This window comes from Pelophylax lessonae (assembly GCF_965119305.1).
Source record: "Pelophylax lessonae genome assembly, chromosome: 7".
Lineage (NCBI taxonomy): Eukaryota > Metazoa > Chordata > Amphibia > Anura > Ranidae > Pelophylax > Pelophylax lessonae.
The window spans coordinates 282,834,529-282,852,144 of record NC_138774.1 but is presented as its reverse complement, the minus strand read 5'-3'; the positions used below and the strand labels follow the sequence as shown (position 1 = coordinate 282,852,144).

The 17,616-nt window shown below is 49.2% G+C and overlaps 1 protein-coding gene across 1 annotated transcript in view; it reads right to left on the bottom strand.

The window, feature by feature from the left end:
• Nucleotides 1–15,449: 15,449 nt before the first annotated feature.
• The window catches only part of BMP15 (bone morphogenetic protein 15), a gene marked incomplete at both ends in the record, with an annotated part of 7,013 nt that continues 4,846 nt past the window's right edge, over nucleotides 15,450–17,616 (bottom strand). Inside the window, one exon of the mRNA XM_082263172.1 lies at nucleotides 15,450–16,258. Within this exon, the coding sequence (XP_082119298.1) occupies nucleotides 15,450–16,258 (809 nt within the window). The remainder of the gene's footprint in view (nucleotides 16,259–17,616) is intronic.

Here is a 17,616-nt window from a genome sequence, read left to right as displayed (position 1 = left end):
CCAGCACTAAGTCCGGCGCCCCTGGTGTGCGAAAAAAAGAATTTTTTTTTTCATCTTTTTTTTCCTTCTTCATTTTTTTGGGGGGGCGGCGCCCCTGCGCCCCCTATCGGCCGGCCGCCACTGAGCAGCAGGCAGGTTGGCCTTAGAACCCCCACCTCCACCTTCACCCCCCAGCTGTCTGCTGGTGGCACTCCGAGATCTTCGTCCCACCAGAGAACCCGGAACTGAGGATGGTGTTTTCCACTGGTTTACCACAGAGCCCCTGGAGGACCAGAAGGTCTCCAAGGAACTCTATGGTATAGGAAACCGGAAGCCGCAAGTACTATCATCATTTCCGGTTTCCCAGAAGTAAACAGCGCCATTTTTAAATCTTGAAAGCATTTGGTCACACCGATCTTGGTATGAGCAGATGCTTTTAGGGCAGAGGAGACATCTGCGGTCTAATAGACCCCAGATCTCTCCATAAAGAGTACCTGTCACTGCCTATTGCTGTCACATGGGATGTTTACATTCCTTGTGAAAGCAATAAAAGTGATAAAAAAAAATGTAAAAAGTGGAAAAATAAAATAAAAAAATAAAAAAGTGCCCCCTCCCCGTCCCCGTGTACAAAGGTGAATGCACACGTTGGTCCCACATGCATACAAAAACGGCGATTGCACCACACATGTGAGGTCTTGCCACGAACGTCAGAGCAAGCGTAATAATTCCAGCACCAGACCACCCCCCTGTGTAACTTTAAACTGGTAACCTGTAAAGCAGGGATATGCAAACTGTGGCCCTCCAGCTGTTGCAAAACTACAAGTCCCATCATGCCTTTGCCTCTGGGTGTCATGCTTGTGGCTGTCAGAGTCTTACTATGCTTCATGGGACTTGTAGTTCTGCAACATCTGGAGGGCCACAGTTTGCATATCCCTGATGTAAATGGCTTATAAATCGTCACCTATGGAGATTTTTAAATACCATAGTTTAGCACCATTCCACAATTTTAAAGCAGGGCATGTTAGGTATCCATTTATTCAGCGTAACACCATATTTTATATTTTACCAAAAAATGAGTTATTGTATTGTATTTGTGTGCATTAAAATTCATCAAACACTTGCCGACTGCCTGCCGCAGTTTTTTCAGCTGCACGAAACGATGTAGTACTACATCGGTCACGCGCGTGGTGCTGGGGGGTGAGTGGGGATGCCCATGCACAGGGCCAGCTCTCTGCTGAGAGAGAAGGACAGTCAGCTGTTGTAAACATAGCTGACCCTTCTTCTCTCTGGAATGATCACAGAGTGCCTGTGATCCTTCTATATAGGATCACAGGTCTCTATGGTCATTTCACAAGTCCCTCCCACCCACAGTCAGTTAGAAAACACTCCACTAGGCTCACGCTTAACCCTTTGATCACCCCTAGGTTAACCCCTTCTCTGCCAGTGTCATTATTACAGTAACAGTATATTTTTAGCACTGATTACTGTAGTAATGTCACTGGTCCCCCCAAAAGTGTCAAAAATGTCAGTTAGGGGTCTGAGCTGTCCGCAGAGCAGAGCGCCGCCAATAATAGTAAATAATAATAATAGTAAAAAAAAAATAAAAATGACATAAATCTTTCCCCTAGTTTGTAGACGCAATAACATTTGCGCAAACCAATCAAAATATGCTTATTGGGATTTTTTTTTTTTTTTACCAAAGATATGTAGCAGAATACAAATTGGCCTAAAATGATGAAAAAAGTTGATTTTTCTCATCCTTTCTGAGGACCGGGGCCCAGAACTGGACGGCATACTCCAGATGTGGCCGGACCAGAGTCTTGTAGAGTGGGAGAATTATCGTTTTAACTCTGGAGTGAATCCCCTTTTTTATACATGCCAATATTCTGTTGGCTTTGCTTGCAGCAGCTTAGCTTTATGACATTGCTGAGCTTGTCATCTACTAGGACCCCCAGGTCCTTTTCCATCTTAGATTCCCCCAGGGGAGGACTGGGTCGGGGGACAGGGAGGCAATTGCCCCCTGGGCTGCTCTGACGCCCCTTAAAAAGGTTCCACCCCTTCTGCCACAGACATGCCTAAAGGATTCCTGGTGAAGAGGAGTAAAAAGTCCCTGCGGCTGACCTACCGAGTGTGAGTTGAACACAAGGACAAAGCGTGGTATAAACTGTGTCTGAGCAGAGGCCGGTTCCATGCCCACTGGAGAATCTTCTGCCCCGTCCAGCCCCAAATGAGCTGTCCCAGCTCCTCCTAACCTACCCCTACTGGCCAGTTCGGGAACCCGCATTCAGACGGTAAGTAGAGAGTATCTGGAGCAGGGCTTCAGCATGGAATAGGGGTCAGGAGGAGGATTGGGAGAGTGGAAGGTGGGGGGGGGGGGTGAGGGAAAGTGGGAAGGGGGCCGGGTTGCTGCACCATGGGTCTCATGTTTGTACTTGCCCCCTGGGCCGAAGGTTGCCAGCCTGCCCCTGGATTACCCCAAAGGCTCTTCCCCCTAGTGAGTAACTTGCGTTCGTATTTATGGCATCCACATGCATTACCTTACATTTTCCAACATTAAACCTCATTCGCCATGTAATTGCCCCCCCATTATTTTGTTCAGGTCTTCATGTAAGGTTTCCACATCCTGCATTATTTCCCTGCTTAATTTAGTATTATCCGTAAATACGGAGATTGAGCCGTTTATCCCATCCTCTAGGTCGTTTATGAATAAATTAAATAGGATTGGTCCCAAGACAGATCCTTGGGGGGACCCCACTTTCCACACCAGACCATTCAGAGAACTCCCCATTTATCACCACGTGTTAATATAATCGATAATACCTCTTCTTGGCCACAAGATGTCCTCAGTCTGTGAATGCAGTGTGTTATGGCCACTCCCCTGAGGGGCACCTCCAGAGTACTCTTCCTTTAACGCAGACATCCCAAGTCTCCTGCGACTTGCGGGAGCCTCCCGCCTTTGGTCGGCGGCTCACGGACACCCGCAAGTGCCGTGCGATCTCCCGGCTGCCGCGGGAGACTTAGGATGTCTGCAGTGTCAGGGACAGAGCCGCTGCTTCCTGTATAGTTCAGGCTCTGTCACAGGCCGAGTGATATGAAATGCACCCCTCCTCCGCCTGTGACAGGAGTCATACAGGAAGCAGCAGCTCTGCTCTCTACTGCAGCCGCTGCTTCCTCCAGCAGTACCCGCCGTCATGACCAGCAGTACCTGCATGACCAGCATTACCTGGTCACAGGTGATGGTACAGGCATGTCACAGGTCATGGTACAGGCATAGCACAGGTGATGGTATAGGCATGCCACATGTCATGGTACAGGCATGGCACAGGTGATGGTACAGGCATGTCACAGGTGATGGTATAGGCATGTCACAGGTCATGGTACAGGCATGGCACAGATGATGGTATAGGCATGGCACAGGTGATGGTACAGGCATGGCACAGGTGATGGTACAGGCATGGCACAGGGTCATGGTACAGGAGATGGTACAGGCATGGCACAGGTCATGGTAAGGGCATGGTACAAGTCATGGTAAGGGCATGGCACAAGTCATGGTACAGGCATGGCACAGGTCATGGTATAGGCATGTCACAGGTCATGGTATAGGCATGGCACAGGTCATGGTACAGGCATGGCACAGGTCATGGTATAGGTATGTCACAGGTAATGGTACAGGCATGTCACAGGTCATGGTACAGGCATGGCAAAGGTGATGGTACAGGCATGTCACAGGTGATGGTATAGGCATGTCACAGGTCATGGTACAGGCATGGCACAGGCATGTCACAGGAGATGGTACAGGCATGGCACAGGTGATGGTATAGGCATGGCACAGGTGATGGTACAGGCATGGCACAGGTGATGGTATAGGCATGGCACAGGGGATGGTACAGGAATGGCACAGGTGATGGTATAGGCATGTCACAGGTCATGGTACAGGCATGTCACAGGTGATGGTACAGGCATGGCACAGGTGATGGTATAGGCATGTCACAGGTCATGGTACAGGAGATGGTATAGGCATAGCACAGGTCATGGTACAGGCATTAAACAGGTCATGGTAAGGGCATGGCACATGTCATGGTACAGGCATGGCACAGGTCATGGTAAGGGCATGTCACGGGTCATGGTACAGGCATGTCACAGGTGATGGTATAGGCATGTCGCAGGTCATGGCAAGGTCATGGCACAGGTCATTGTACACAGGTACAGGCATGTCACAGGCATGTAACACGCCCCCCCCCCCCATCAATGCAGAGACCAGTGTACGTGCGTGGCCCCTTCAAAGCACCAGACTGTGACAGTGTGCCGGCCGCCCCCCCGCCCCCCCCGAGGCATCACTTACCGGCTCACTGCTGCTGTGAGTCTGTCTGTGGCCTGCGGGAGTAGTGTCTCTGGGCTGGCTCTGCGCCTGCGGAGTCTGCGGACTGTCTGAAGAAGTGTGTGGGGACTCGGAGTCTGGGACCGAACGCTCTCTCACAGTCACAGCGGCGTCGGAGACTCCACTCGAGTCTGTCAGGTCAGGTGGTCACTCACTCCAGGCTCTAGACTTCTTCTGCGGACTGCGAACGAACTTTACTTCCACGGAGTCGCCTCAGTCAGTCGAGTCCTCATGCGCTCTCGCTCTCCTCTCTCTCAGCCGGGCGGGAACGGAAGGTGATCACGACATGACGCCGGGGCGGTGCACCGCCCCCACGCGTCACATCCCGGGATGTCCTCCTGTGATTGGTTCAGGCTGGAGTCTGGACCAATCACAGCCAGGACATCAGTAAAGTGGGGAGTGTCGGGCGCATTGCTCTTGGCCCCGATGACCCCCAGAAGGCCGCCAATCAGCGCCTTTACCCGCCGCACGTGGGGTCAAAAACCCCACCCACCCCCATACCCAGCACTAAGTCCGGCGCCCCTGGTGTGCGAAAAATAGAATTTTTTTTTTCATCTTTTTTTTCCTTCTTCATTTTTTTGGGGGGGCGGCGCCCCTGCGCCCCCTATCGGCCGGCCGCCACTGACCAGCAGGCAGGTTGGCCTTAGAACCCCCACCTCCACCTTCACCCCCCAGCTGTCTGCTGGTGGCACTCCGAGATCTTCGTCCCACCAGAGAACCCGGAACTGAGGATGTTGTTTTCCACTGGTTTACCACAGAGCCCCTGGAGGACCAGAAGGTCTCCAAGGAACTCTATGGTATAGGAAACCGGAAGCCGCAAGTACTATCATCATTTCCGGTTTCCCAGAAGTAAACAGCGCCATTTTTAAATCTTGAAAGCATTTGGTCACACCGATCTTGGTATGAGCAGATGCTTTTAGGGCAGAGGAGACATCTGCGGTCTAATAGACCCCAGATCTCTCCATAAAGAGTACCTGTCACTGCTTATTGGGATTTTTTTTTTTTTTTACCAAAGATATGTAGCAGAATACAAATTGGCCTAAAATGATGAAAAAAGTTGATTTTTCTCATCCTTTCTGAGGACCGGGGCCCAGAACTGGACGGCATACTCCAGATGTGGCCGGACCAGAGTCTTGTAGAGTGGGAGAATTATCGTTTTAACTCTGGAGTGAATCCCCTTTTTTATACATGCCAATATTCTGTTGGCTTTGCTTGCAGCAGCTTAGCTTTATGACATTGCTGAGCTTGTCATCTACTAGGACCCCCAGGTCCTTTTCCATCTTAGATTCCCCCAGGGGAGGACTGGGTCGGGGGACAGGGAGGCAATTGCCCCCTGGGCTGCTCTGACGCCCCTTAAAAAGGTTCCACCCCTTCTGCCACAGACATGCCTAAAGGATTCCTGGTGAAGAGGAGTAAAAAGTCCCTGCGGCTGACCTACCGAGTGTGAGTTGAACACAAGGACAAAGCGTGGTATAAACTGTGTCTGAGCAGAGGCCGGTTCCATGCCCACTGGAGAATCTTCTGCCCCGTCCAGCCCCAAATGAGCTGTCCCAGCTCCTCCTAACCTACCCCTACTGGACAGTTCGGGAACCCGCATTCAGACGGTAAGTAGAGAGTATCTGGAGCAGGGCTTCAGCTTGGAATAGGGGTCAGGAGGAGGATTGGGAGAGTGGAAGGTGGGGGGGGGGGGTGAGGGAAAGTGGGAAGGGGGCCGGGTTGCTGCACCATGGGTCTCATGTTTGTACTTGCCCCCTGGGCCGAAGGTTGCCAGCCTGCCCCTGGATTACCCCAAAGGCTCTTCCCCCTAGTGAGTAACTTGCGTTCGTATTTATGGCATCCACATGCATTACCTTACATTTTCCAACATTAAACCTCATTCGCCATGTAATTGCCCCCCCATTATTTTGTTCAGGTCTTCATGTAAGGTTTCCACATCCTGCATTATTTCCCTGCTTAATTTAGTATTATCCGTAAATACGGAGATTGAGCCGTTTATCCCATCCTCTAGGTCGTTTATGAATAAATTAAATAGGATTGGTCCCAAGACAGATCCTTGGGGGGACCCCACTTTCCACACCAGACCATTCAGAGAACTCCCCATTTATCACCACGTGTTAATATAATCGATAATACCTCTTCTTGGCCACAAGATGTCCTCAGTCTGTGAATGCAGTGTGTTATGGCCACTCCCCTGAGGGGCACCTCCAGAGTACTCTTCCTTTAACGCAGACATCCCAAGTCTCCTGCGACTTGCGGGAGCCTCCCGCCTTTGGTCGGCGGCTCACGGACACCCGCAAGTGCCGTGCGATCTCCCGGCTGCCGCGGGAGACTTAGGATGTCTGCAGTGTCAGGGACAGAGCCGCTGCTTCCTGTATAGTTCAGGCTCTGTCACAGGCCGAGTGATATGAAATGCACCCCTCCTCCGCCTGTGACAGGAGTCATACAGGAAGCAGCAGCTCTGCTCTCTACTGCAGCCGCTGCTTCCTCCAGCAGTACCCGCCGTCATGACCAGCAGTACCTGCATGACCAGCATTACCCGCCAGCAGTGTCAGCATTACCTGCCAGCAGTAACCGCCAGAAGTACCCGCCAGCAGTAGCCATCAGGATTACCCACCAGCAGTAACCACCAGCAGTACTCGTCAGCACTACCTGCCAGCAGTAACCGCCAGCATTACCCACCAGCAGTAACCACCAGCAGTAACCACCAGCAGTACTCGCCAGCACTACCCGCCAGCAGTAACCGCCAGCATTACCCGCCAGCAGTAACTGCCAGCACTACCCGCCAGCAGTAACCGCCAGCAGTAACCGCCAGCAGTACTCGCCAGCAGTACCCGCCAGCATTACCTGCCAGCAGTAACTGCCAGCACTACCCACCAGTATTACCCGCCAGCACTACCCACCAGTATTACCCGCCAGCACTACCCACCAGTATTAACCGCCAGCAGTAACCGCCAGCACTACCCACCAGCATTAGCTCCAACTTTAACTGCCAGCATTGCCACCTCCCTGAAATGAGTTTTTGCAGGTGGGATGCCTGCAACGTAATGACCACCCAATCAGAGAGGAGCTGAACAGAACCCTGTAGGGTCATATGACCAACAACAACAAGAGAAGGGCGCACCAACCTCATGCATTACCACTAAAAAAGTTTATTAAAATCCAAAAAGGTAGCATACATTGTACTCACATACGTAAGATATATGCACGCATGTAAGAAATAGGGACTAATCGCCTCCAGGATATTCCAATGCTGCTGGATGACGTGATGGCGTCCGCAATGGCCCGGCTGATGTGTTTAGAGGGAGAATAAGGCCACAGTGGGGAAGTGGAGAGTCTGGAGTTGGGCCTTTAGCAAATTTCACTTAAACAGCTAATGGAGTTAACCGGAAGGATTTGCCCCCTTAATGACCAGGCCATTTTTTACAATTCGGCACTGCATTAATTTAACTGACAATTGCGCGGACGTGCGACGCTGTACCTAAATAAAATTTATGTCTTTTTTTCCCCGCAAATAGAGCTTTATTTTGGTGATATTTGTTCACCTCTGCAATTTTCTATTTTTTGCGCTATAAACAAAAAAAGAGCGACAATTCTGAAAAAAAAAAAAACAATATTTTTCACTTTCTGCTATAAAACATTCCCAAAAAAAATTTTTAAAAATCAAATTTATTCATCCTTGTATTCTGCTACATATTTTTGCTAAAAAAATTCCCAATAAGCGTATTTTGATTGGTTTGCGCAAAAGTTATAGCGTCTACAAATTAGGGGAAAGATTTATGTCATACCTATTTTTTTTTCTTTACTAGTAATGGTGGCGATCAGCGATTTTTAGCAGGACTGCGACATTGTGGCGAACAGATCTGACACCTAACTGACATTTTTTTACTTTTGGGGAGGACCAGTGATATTACTACAGTAATCAGTGCTAAAAATATGCACTGTTACTGTAATAATGACACTGGCAGGGAAGGGGTTAACCTAGGGGTGATCAAAGGGTTAAATGTGAGCCTAGGGGGTGTTTACTAACTGTGAAGGGGAGGGACTTGTGGAATGCACACAGAGACCTGTGATCCTAAATCGGAGGAACACAGGAGCTCTGTGTTCATTCCAGAGAGAACAACGTTCTGCTGTGTTTACAACGACAGACCGCCGTTCTCTATCAGCGGGGAGCGATCACGGGTGCCCGGCGGCAGTGGCGGCCGCCACCCCCGTAGATTGGCTTCCTTGCTTCTTATTGGGGCAGGATCGCTCCCGTGAACCGCTGTTCCTGTACCAGCCAGCCTGCCGCGGTATATCTGCGGCAGGCGGTCGGCAGGTGGTTAAATGGAAAGTTTCCGCTTTGGCCATATTTCAGCCGCTGGAATTTTAATCATTTTTCCCGCAAAATCAATTTAGCTGATGTCATGACCCTCGATTCTAATCTATGGGTTCTTCAGCGGCCTCTTCAGATGCATCCAGCAGGGGAGTTAAATAGCAAATAAAAGAACACATTTCATATGTATGTAGGTGTAATAAATCTATGTACATATAAAAGGCCGTGCAGAATACACGATGAGTCAGGCAGCGTTCATATTTTGCAATGTGTTCCAAGGTTTAGCTCTATATTTAGCCATTCATATATTCTACCCAAAGCAAAAAGGTCAACAGGAGCCCCTTCCATCAATTTCCTCTTTCAATTGCATTGCGTCATTTCAAGAAAAAAGGGTGATAAAATCTATCTCCACTATATTACCAAAAGTACTGCCTTTACACACACATGAACTTTAATGGCACCCCAGTCTTAGTCCGTAGGGTTCAATATTGAGTTGGCCCACCCTTTGCAGCTATAACAGCTTCAACTCCTCTGGAAAGGCTGTCCACAAGGTTTGGGGGTGTGTCTATGGGAATGTTTGACCATTCTTCCAGAACCGAGTTTGTGAGGTCAGGCACTGATGTTGGACAAGGCCTTGCTCGCAGTCCCTGCTTTTATTAATCTCAAAGGTGTTCTATCAGGTTGAGGTCAGGCCAATCAAGTTCCTCCACCCCAAACTCACTCGACAAGTGGACCAGGGCCAGTGCTTCCACTAGGCAAACTAGGCAGCCGACTAGGGCGCTTTGCCACCTAGGGGCGCAGCCAGGAGTCGGCACTCTCTCTCCATCATGAATGATTATTGTGAGCTGAGGGGAGAGGTGGCGGTAGGGGAGGAAGAAGGGAAAGAGAAAGATGCCAGGTGTCTGGGGCAGTGGCGGAACTATCAGGCCCTGGCTTTCCACCACTGTTGGAGGGGCCCCAAGAGGCAGGAATGGAGCCTACCAGAGTGCTGCCTGCATGATGATCCTCTTCAGCTGGAGCTGAACGGCCTTAACCCCAGGCAGTAAGTGACTCTCTGCACTGAGCTGGTAGGCAGCCGTTCATTTCCCTGGGTTGGAATTAAGCAGGGAGCAGAGGAGAGCTGAACCTGAGCAGGAGCTCGGCACTGGAGGGCGGAACCTTTACTGGGGCAGAAGCGACGAGGCAACGGAATGGTATGAGGAGGTTGGTGATGAAGGACATACGGAGCTCTCTGACTGCTGCTTTTCCCTCCACCAGGAGCCGGTTGGAGCTGTGATGAGCACTGTGGTCCAGGAGAGGAGCGTCCTGGGAGAAGGAATCAGCAGGGTCACTGTGAAGGAGGGCAGAGTGGGGGCCACTCTCTTCATACCGCCCAGTTAGTGTCCCCAGAACAGGGGATCGGGGGCCCTGGGTGTTACATGGAGCATTCCTGGTATGAAAGGGAATCGGGGTCACCAGGTGTGCCATGGGGAATTAGAGTAACCAGGTGTGACATGGAGGATAGGGGTCACCGGGTGTAACAGGAGTTCGGGGTCACCAGGTGTGCCATGAGGAATTTGGGTCCCTGAGTGTGCCATGGGGGATTGGGGTCTCCAAGTGTGACACGGAGGAACATCAGGGTCCCCAACTGTGACACGGAGGAACATCAGGGTCCCCAACTGTGACACGGAGGAACATCAGGGTCTGACATAGAGGAACATTGGTGTCACAGAGTATGACAGCATGACATGGAGGAACGCGGAGGTCGCTGGGTGTGACATGGAGGAACATCAGGGTCAGTGGGTATGACAGCATGACATGGAGGAATACTGGGGTCCAAGGGTGTGACATGGAAAACCATCAAAGTCCCTGGGTGTGACACGGAGATACATTAGGGTCCCCGGGTGTGACATGGAGGAATATCAGGGGTCACTGTATGAAAGCATAACATGGAGGAACCATCGGATCAGGGACCCTGGGTAGGACATGGAGGAGTTTTTAACCCCTTCCTTTTTTTTTTTTTGGGGGGGGGGGGGGGCGCAAGTAGCTTGTCTTGCCTAGGGCGTAAAATAGTCTAGCACCGGCTCTGAAGGGGACACAGATAAGACATCCCCCTAAAAAAAAGCCCTGGTGTGTTTTCTGTAGCAAAAATTAATATAGGACCTGGTCTTATTTTCGGGGAAACACGGTATCAAGCTGTTCTAATAATCCACACTCCAGCTCGTTGTGTTCCACATGAAAAAGGAAGAAACAACTCATTATGCAGACATCCCAAAAAAAATTATTTATTGGTATAGACTAGAGATCGACTGATTATGGGCAATGCCGATATATCAAGGGCCGATCTGCACTTTCCCCCCCGATATATCAGAATCGGCCCCGGAGGTTACCGATATTGCCGATATTTCAGGAAAGTGCATATACCGGAGTGATGGCTGCAGCTAGAGGCATCACCCTGGTACCGGCGTCCATAGCTGACGGTTGGCTGTCTTGTAATGACAACCAACGCGGCTGAGAAGCCACTCGGCTGTCATTACAAGGAGTGGGAGGGGACGTCCCCCCCTCTTGCGGCTCGACTGAGTCTCCCGTCCCACCGGGAGACCCGGGCAACCATCCTGCACGGCCGCTGAAGAAAAGACCCGATCAAAGCCACATTCGGCTCTGATCGGGTCTCCATGTAAAAACCCGGAAGTGATGTCATGAGTGACATCACTTTCAGGTACTCTGCGCCAAATTAAAAAAAATGACAGCATTCAAAACAGCCAAACTTGGCGTTTTGAATGCTTGTAAGTGCAGAGGAGGGGTTTGGGGTCTTTTAGACCCCCAGATTCCTTCACAAAAGTACCAGTAAAATAAATAAAAATGTTTTTTAATGTACGAAAATATCGGCCGATACCGATATGCAATGACCAAAATATCGGTATCGGCAATAAAAAAGGATATCGGTCGATCCCTAGTATAGACATGTACTTACAAGAAAGAAGGATGATATAGGCAAATCGGGTACACACAGCATGTGGCGTCCTTACAAACAATAAGATGTCACAGCTGTTATATAGCTGCAATTGGTGGGCCAAGTCAATATTGAACCCTACGGACCAAGACTGGGATGCCATTAAAGTTCATGTGCGTGTAAAGGCAGGCGTCCCAATACTTTTGGTAATATAGTTGTACAGTATATTGGAATTTTTATAAAAAAAATGTTATGCGAGTAATGGCAGCGATCAGCGACTTATAATGGGACTGCGATAGTGCAGTGTGCAATCTGACACTAACCAACGCTGGGGAGAACTGATATGACCATTGACACCAATACAGTGATCAGAGCTAACACTATACACTGTAATAATGACACTGGAAGCAGGGGAGGACTGGGCCAGGGGGGCAATTGCCCCCCCGGGCCGATCTGATGCCCCGTAACAAGGCTCCACTGCTTCTGCCACAGACATGCCTAAAGGATTCTTGGTGAAGAGAAGTGAAAAGTCCCCACTGCTGACCTACTGAGTGCAGGATGAAGACAAGGACAGAGCGCAGACCCCCCCCCCCCCCAGCATGGATGGTGTAAACTGTGTCTGAGGCCGGTTCCCTGCCCCTCTGGAGACCCTCCTTCGCCAGGCAGCTCCGATTGAACTGTCCCAGCTCCCCCCCCCAACTGCCCCCTGCTGGCCAGGTCGGGAACCCGGATTTGGCCTGTGAGTAGAGAGTACCTGGAATGCAGCTTCAGCCTGGAATGGGAATCAGGACACCGCCGGGAAGAGGGAGAGTAGGAGGGGCCCAGAGTCACTGCACCATGGGCCTCTGGTTTGTACTTGCCCCCTGGGCTGAAAGTTGCTAGTCAGCCCCTGCTGGGAAGGGTTAACATCTAGGGTGATCAAGGGATTAAATGTGTGCCTAATAGTGTGTAATGTGTGTATTATGTGCTACTTTTACTAACAAATCTCTTTGTTTCTGATCCCTGCTTTGCAGGGATAAAAATCAGAGATCGTTCCCCCCTGTACAGAGCGCTGTGTTGATTGTCAACACAAAGTTCTGGGATGTGATTGGACACAGCCAATCAGCAGGGGCAGGTCACAAATAATTGGCCGGGATGTGCTGATAAACTCCCACTGTGTACAATCACAGTAGGTGTCGACGTTAGGCCATGCGCGCCCTAAACCCGGAAACAGGCAGCGACGTACCAGTGCATCTCTTTGCCTGCATGGGCCACCCATCCACATTACATTGCGGGCAGGCGGTCCTTGAGTGGTGGGTGGTTACTTAACAGCACGCTGCTGGGATCTCCTTTTTTCAAAAAGGCCATTCTTGTGTTTTCTTGGGCCTAACTTGACCTAAAAAATAGTGATGTGTAAATAAATTCTATGACATGACGAGATCTACTAATAGGGCAAAAAAAAATAAAAAATCATGGTATAGAGAAAAGCCATCTTTTATCTTCTGTTGCCTATTGGCAAGTACCCACTGAGGCTAATGGTACATTTGGTTGTAGACTCCTGACCATCACACCCATATGAGCTGGTTGGTTACCCCATTCCAAAAGCATGTATAATCAAGCACATAGCCATGCAACGTCCATTGAAAATCATTCGAATTTGGATATTTCAGACAATTGCGCTCATCCAACCTTGTGGTAAGTTTGGTGAAGGCCATTTTTTGTTTTAGCATGACTGTGCCCCTGTGCACAAAGCCCACCCCATAAAAGGCATGGTATGAGGAGTTTGGTGTGAAGGAACTTTGAACGCCAATTGTGAGCCAGGTCTCATCCAACATCAATACCTGACCTCACAAAAATGTTCTTTTGGCTAAATGGGCAGAAATTCCCACAGACCTATTCCAAAATCTTAGAGTTGAGGCTGAGGGGACATCTCCAAATAATGGACAAAGTTTTAGAATGGGATGTCCAAGAAACTCATAGGTGTCACGGTCAGGTATTCACACAAACATTTGGCCATAGAGTGTAGAACAACCTCGCTCAACCAAACTCTAGAGGAGACACCATCAAAGGGTAAAGTCAATCAGCCACAGCTTAGAAAACCCCTAGAAATCACTTGAAGAACCTTAATATTTCATGGAACCCCAGTTGAGATTGGCTTGCGTATAAGACCACATGGTTCACTTATGTACTTTACACATGTAGCGTACCAGAGCCACTGCTGAACTTAGTCCTATTCACCTAGATCAGTGATGGAGAACCTTGGCATGCCAGATGTTTTGGAACTACATTTCCCATGATGCTCATCTACACTGCAGAGTGCATCAGCACCATGGGAAATGTAGTTCCAAAACATCTGGGGTGCCAAGGTTCGCCATCACTGCCCTAGATACAGATATTCACACAGCGCCAGGCACACATTTTCTTCACTCTTCCACTGGCTTGAAAAAACAAACAGTCTAGGGGTGTCTTATTGGGAAACTGTGAAATTGGATAGGGTGCAGGAGAGTATGGGATACCACGAAACTGAATAACTGGATAATTTAAGTACTCCTTATCTATCCTCCTGAACTGACACAATGGATGTCCCACATAATCTTTATGCTGACGGCGACTATGATTTCTCCCAGAGTGCAAAGCTACACAGTCACTGACTTTTTACTACTGGGTAATTTACTCAAATGCCCCCAGAATCACCCGTTTCTTCCCTTCGACATCCACCAGGCTCTTGTTAGTGAGGGAGGTGCAGATTGACACCACCATAGGACAGCAGGATACTTTCCCCACCAACTTCCTCCCAGGTCCTTCCAGTGAGCTTCTCCAGACCCAACTTGATTCCAGGACTTAAGCTTGCATATAGATCCCCAGCTAAGCCTAGCTGGGACCTCAATGCCTAAACAGAGGCTTCTCTAGCACTCCTGCCCCAGGGTCAAGCTCCCACGCAAGGGTCTTCTCCAGCAGGACTGGACCCAGGGACTCAGCATTGCTGCCTCAGGCCTCAAACTAATTATGGCTTCTCTCACACCTACTGGACACACCTCCCCAAGGATTGGCTGGAGTCCCATAAATATTGAGGCTGCCTACTATGTTCTTCCTCCTACTATAAATCTAGAATCCATAGGACAGCTGGATACTTTCCCCACCAACTTCCTCCCAGTAAGCTTCTCCAGGACCCAACTTGATTCCAGGACTTAAGCTTACAAATAGGCCCCCAGCTAAGCCTAGCTGGGACCTCAATGCCTTCACAAAGGCTTCTCTAGTACTCCTGCCCCAGGGTCGAGCTCCCACACATGGTCTCCTCCAGCAGGACTGGACCAAGGGACTCAGCATTGCTGCCTCAAACTTATTATGGCTTCTCTCACACCTACTGTATACACCTACCCAAGGATTGGCTGGAATCCCATAAATATTCAGGCTGCCTACTATGTTCTTCCTCCTACTATAAATCTAGAATCCTCTAGAATACAGGGGTAAGTAATCAGAGCCTGTGAGACACTAAGCAGGCCTAACCAATCAACCCCTGCTTCACTGATTACCGATGAGCTGACCAAATTTACCTAACCTACTACACTAGGTGCTACACAGCAAATATTTGCCAGAAACAGTGGTCTTAACCATTTTAGGTACGGAGTTCTGCACATCAAATTACAAAAAGTGAAAAAATATGGTTTTATTTTAAATTTGGGGTAGGCAAGGAAAAGGTTACATGAGTACAAAACAGACATGTTTTAAGCTCACATCTATAAGTTTGACTCATTATACTACATCACATATATTTACACATACATCTGCTTTCAAGAATATTAAAGTGGTTTTATAAAGTGCTTAATTTATTATTATTTTTTAAACATTGACCATCATGACTGGAAGACCTATCGGCAGGTGCAAGACTCTGCTATCATATTTTCATATTCCTTATATAGAATATTGCCACCTGGCTCAATCATAAGAACGCTGATGGGACTGTAGGCGTAAGGGACGCAGGAAGGACGTGGGACGTTCCCATCAACCACTTGACTGATAAAGTTCTGAATAATGGCATGGTTGGGTGAATTGTACCCCGAATGAAGGACTTGGGGGCAATCCCCCTTACAGAAGCGAGGGTTGTACCTATGCGGAGCAATGATCCAGTGGTCCCATCCTAGCTGGTGGAAGCTGACCCAGAAAGGATGCAGCGAGCATTGATTCTTGGACGGTCTACCTGGTTTGGGAATCTTCGGAAGCCTAATGCCGATAGTCTCTGCTCGACGTGGTTTCCTCACCAGCGTGCCTGGCCTGCTCTCATCTGGATTCAAAGAGACTGTGCTCTTTTTGGATCGATCGTGAACTGTGTAATTGAAATACATTAACAAGAAGGGAACGTGGGCTGGGGACACGGCCAATGAACCTAGAGGACGTTTCCTGGTATGCCTACACGACATCTGAATGTGCAAAACTTGGCCGGGATGGTCCACCAGTGGTTTGACGTAGGACGTAAGGTCTGTCTCAACCCACTTGCGCATTCCTCTGGGAACTCTTCTTTTAAGGGAGACACCAACATTTGGCATGAGATTCACCTCACATAAATAGTAATTGTCCTTCAAATGAAGTGCTCTTGGGTGCATCACTGTTGCTCTTTTAAGTTCTTCTGCTTTTACAGTGTGAAGGTTGAATTTCAAGTCTTGGATCCACCAAGACCCTTCTGGAAAACAAAATAAGAATAGTCAAACATAATCTAAAGCCCAGACTTTTGGGGTTTTGCATTGAGTAAGAAATGGTTGACACCACTGTCCGTTTTGTTTTTTTCCTTACCATCTGTGCCCCTTTGGGGACATTGGGATTAATTTAACGTCTTGACCCCTAGACAAATTAGAAGAGGGAACCTCTCCAAGTTAAGGGAAATCATCTTAGACCAGCCTTTCTCAACCTTTTTATCCCAGAGGAACTCTCGAAACATATTTTCAAGTGCAGGGAACCCCTACTAAAACCAAATAAATTGGTGGTCAGTGGGAAGAAGGCCCCTTACGTTGATGGTCAGTGGGAAGAAGGCCCCTTACGTTGATGGTCAGTGGGAAGAAGGCCCCTTACGTTGATGGTCAGTGGGAAGAAGGCCCCTTACGTTGATGGTCAGTGGGAAGAAGGCCCCTTACGTTGATGGGAAGAAGGCCCCTTATATTGATGGTCAGTGGGAAGAAAGCCCCTTACGTTGATGGTCAGTGGGAAGAAGGCCCCTTACCTTGATGGTCAGTGGGAAGAAGGCCCCTTACCTTGATGGTCAGTGGGAAGAAGGCCCCTTACCTTGATGGTCAGTGGGAAGAAGGCCCCTTACCTTGATGGTCAGTGGGAAGAAGGCCCCTTACCTTGATGGTCAGTGGGAAGAAGGCCCCTTAACTTGATGGTCAGTGGGAAGAAGGCCCCTTACCTTGATGGTCAGTGGGAAGAAGGCCCCTTACATTGATGGTCAGTGGGAAGAAGGCCCCTTACATTGATGGTCAGTGGGAAGAAGGCCCCTTACATTGATGGTCAGTGGGAAGAAGGCCCCTTACATTGATGGTCAGTGGGAAGAAGGCCCCTTACATTGATGGTCAGTGGGAAGAATGCCCCTCACATTGGTAAACAGTGGGAAGGATGCCCCTTACAATGAAAGTCAGTGGGAAGAATGCCCCTTACAATGAAAGTCAGTGGGAAGAATGCCCCTTACAATGGAAGTCAGTGGGAAGAATGCCCCTTACAATGGAAGTCAGTGGGAAGAATGCCCCTTACAATGGAAGTCAGTGGGAAGAATGCCCCTTACAATGGAAGTCAGTGGGAAGAATGCCCCTTACAATGGAAGTCAGTGGGAAGAATGCCCCTTACAATGGAAGTCAGTGGGAAGAATGCCCCTTACAATGGAAGTCAGTGGGAAGAATGCCCCTTACAATGGAAGTCAGTGGGAAGAATGCCCCTTACAATGGAAGTCAGTGGGAAGAAAGCCCCTTACAATGGAAGTCAGTGGGAAGAAAGCCCCTTACAATGCTGGTCAGGGGGAAGAATGCCCCTCACATTGGTGATCAGGGGGAA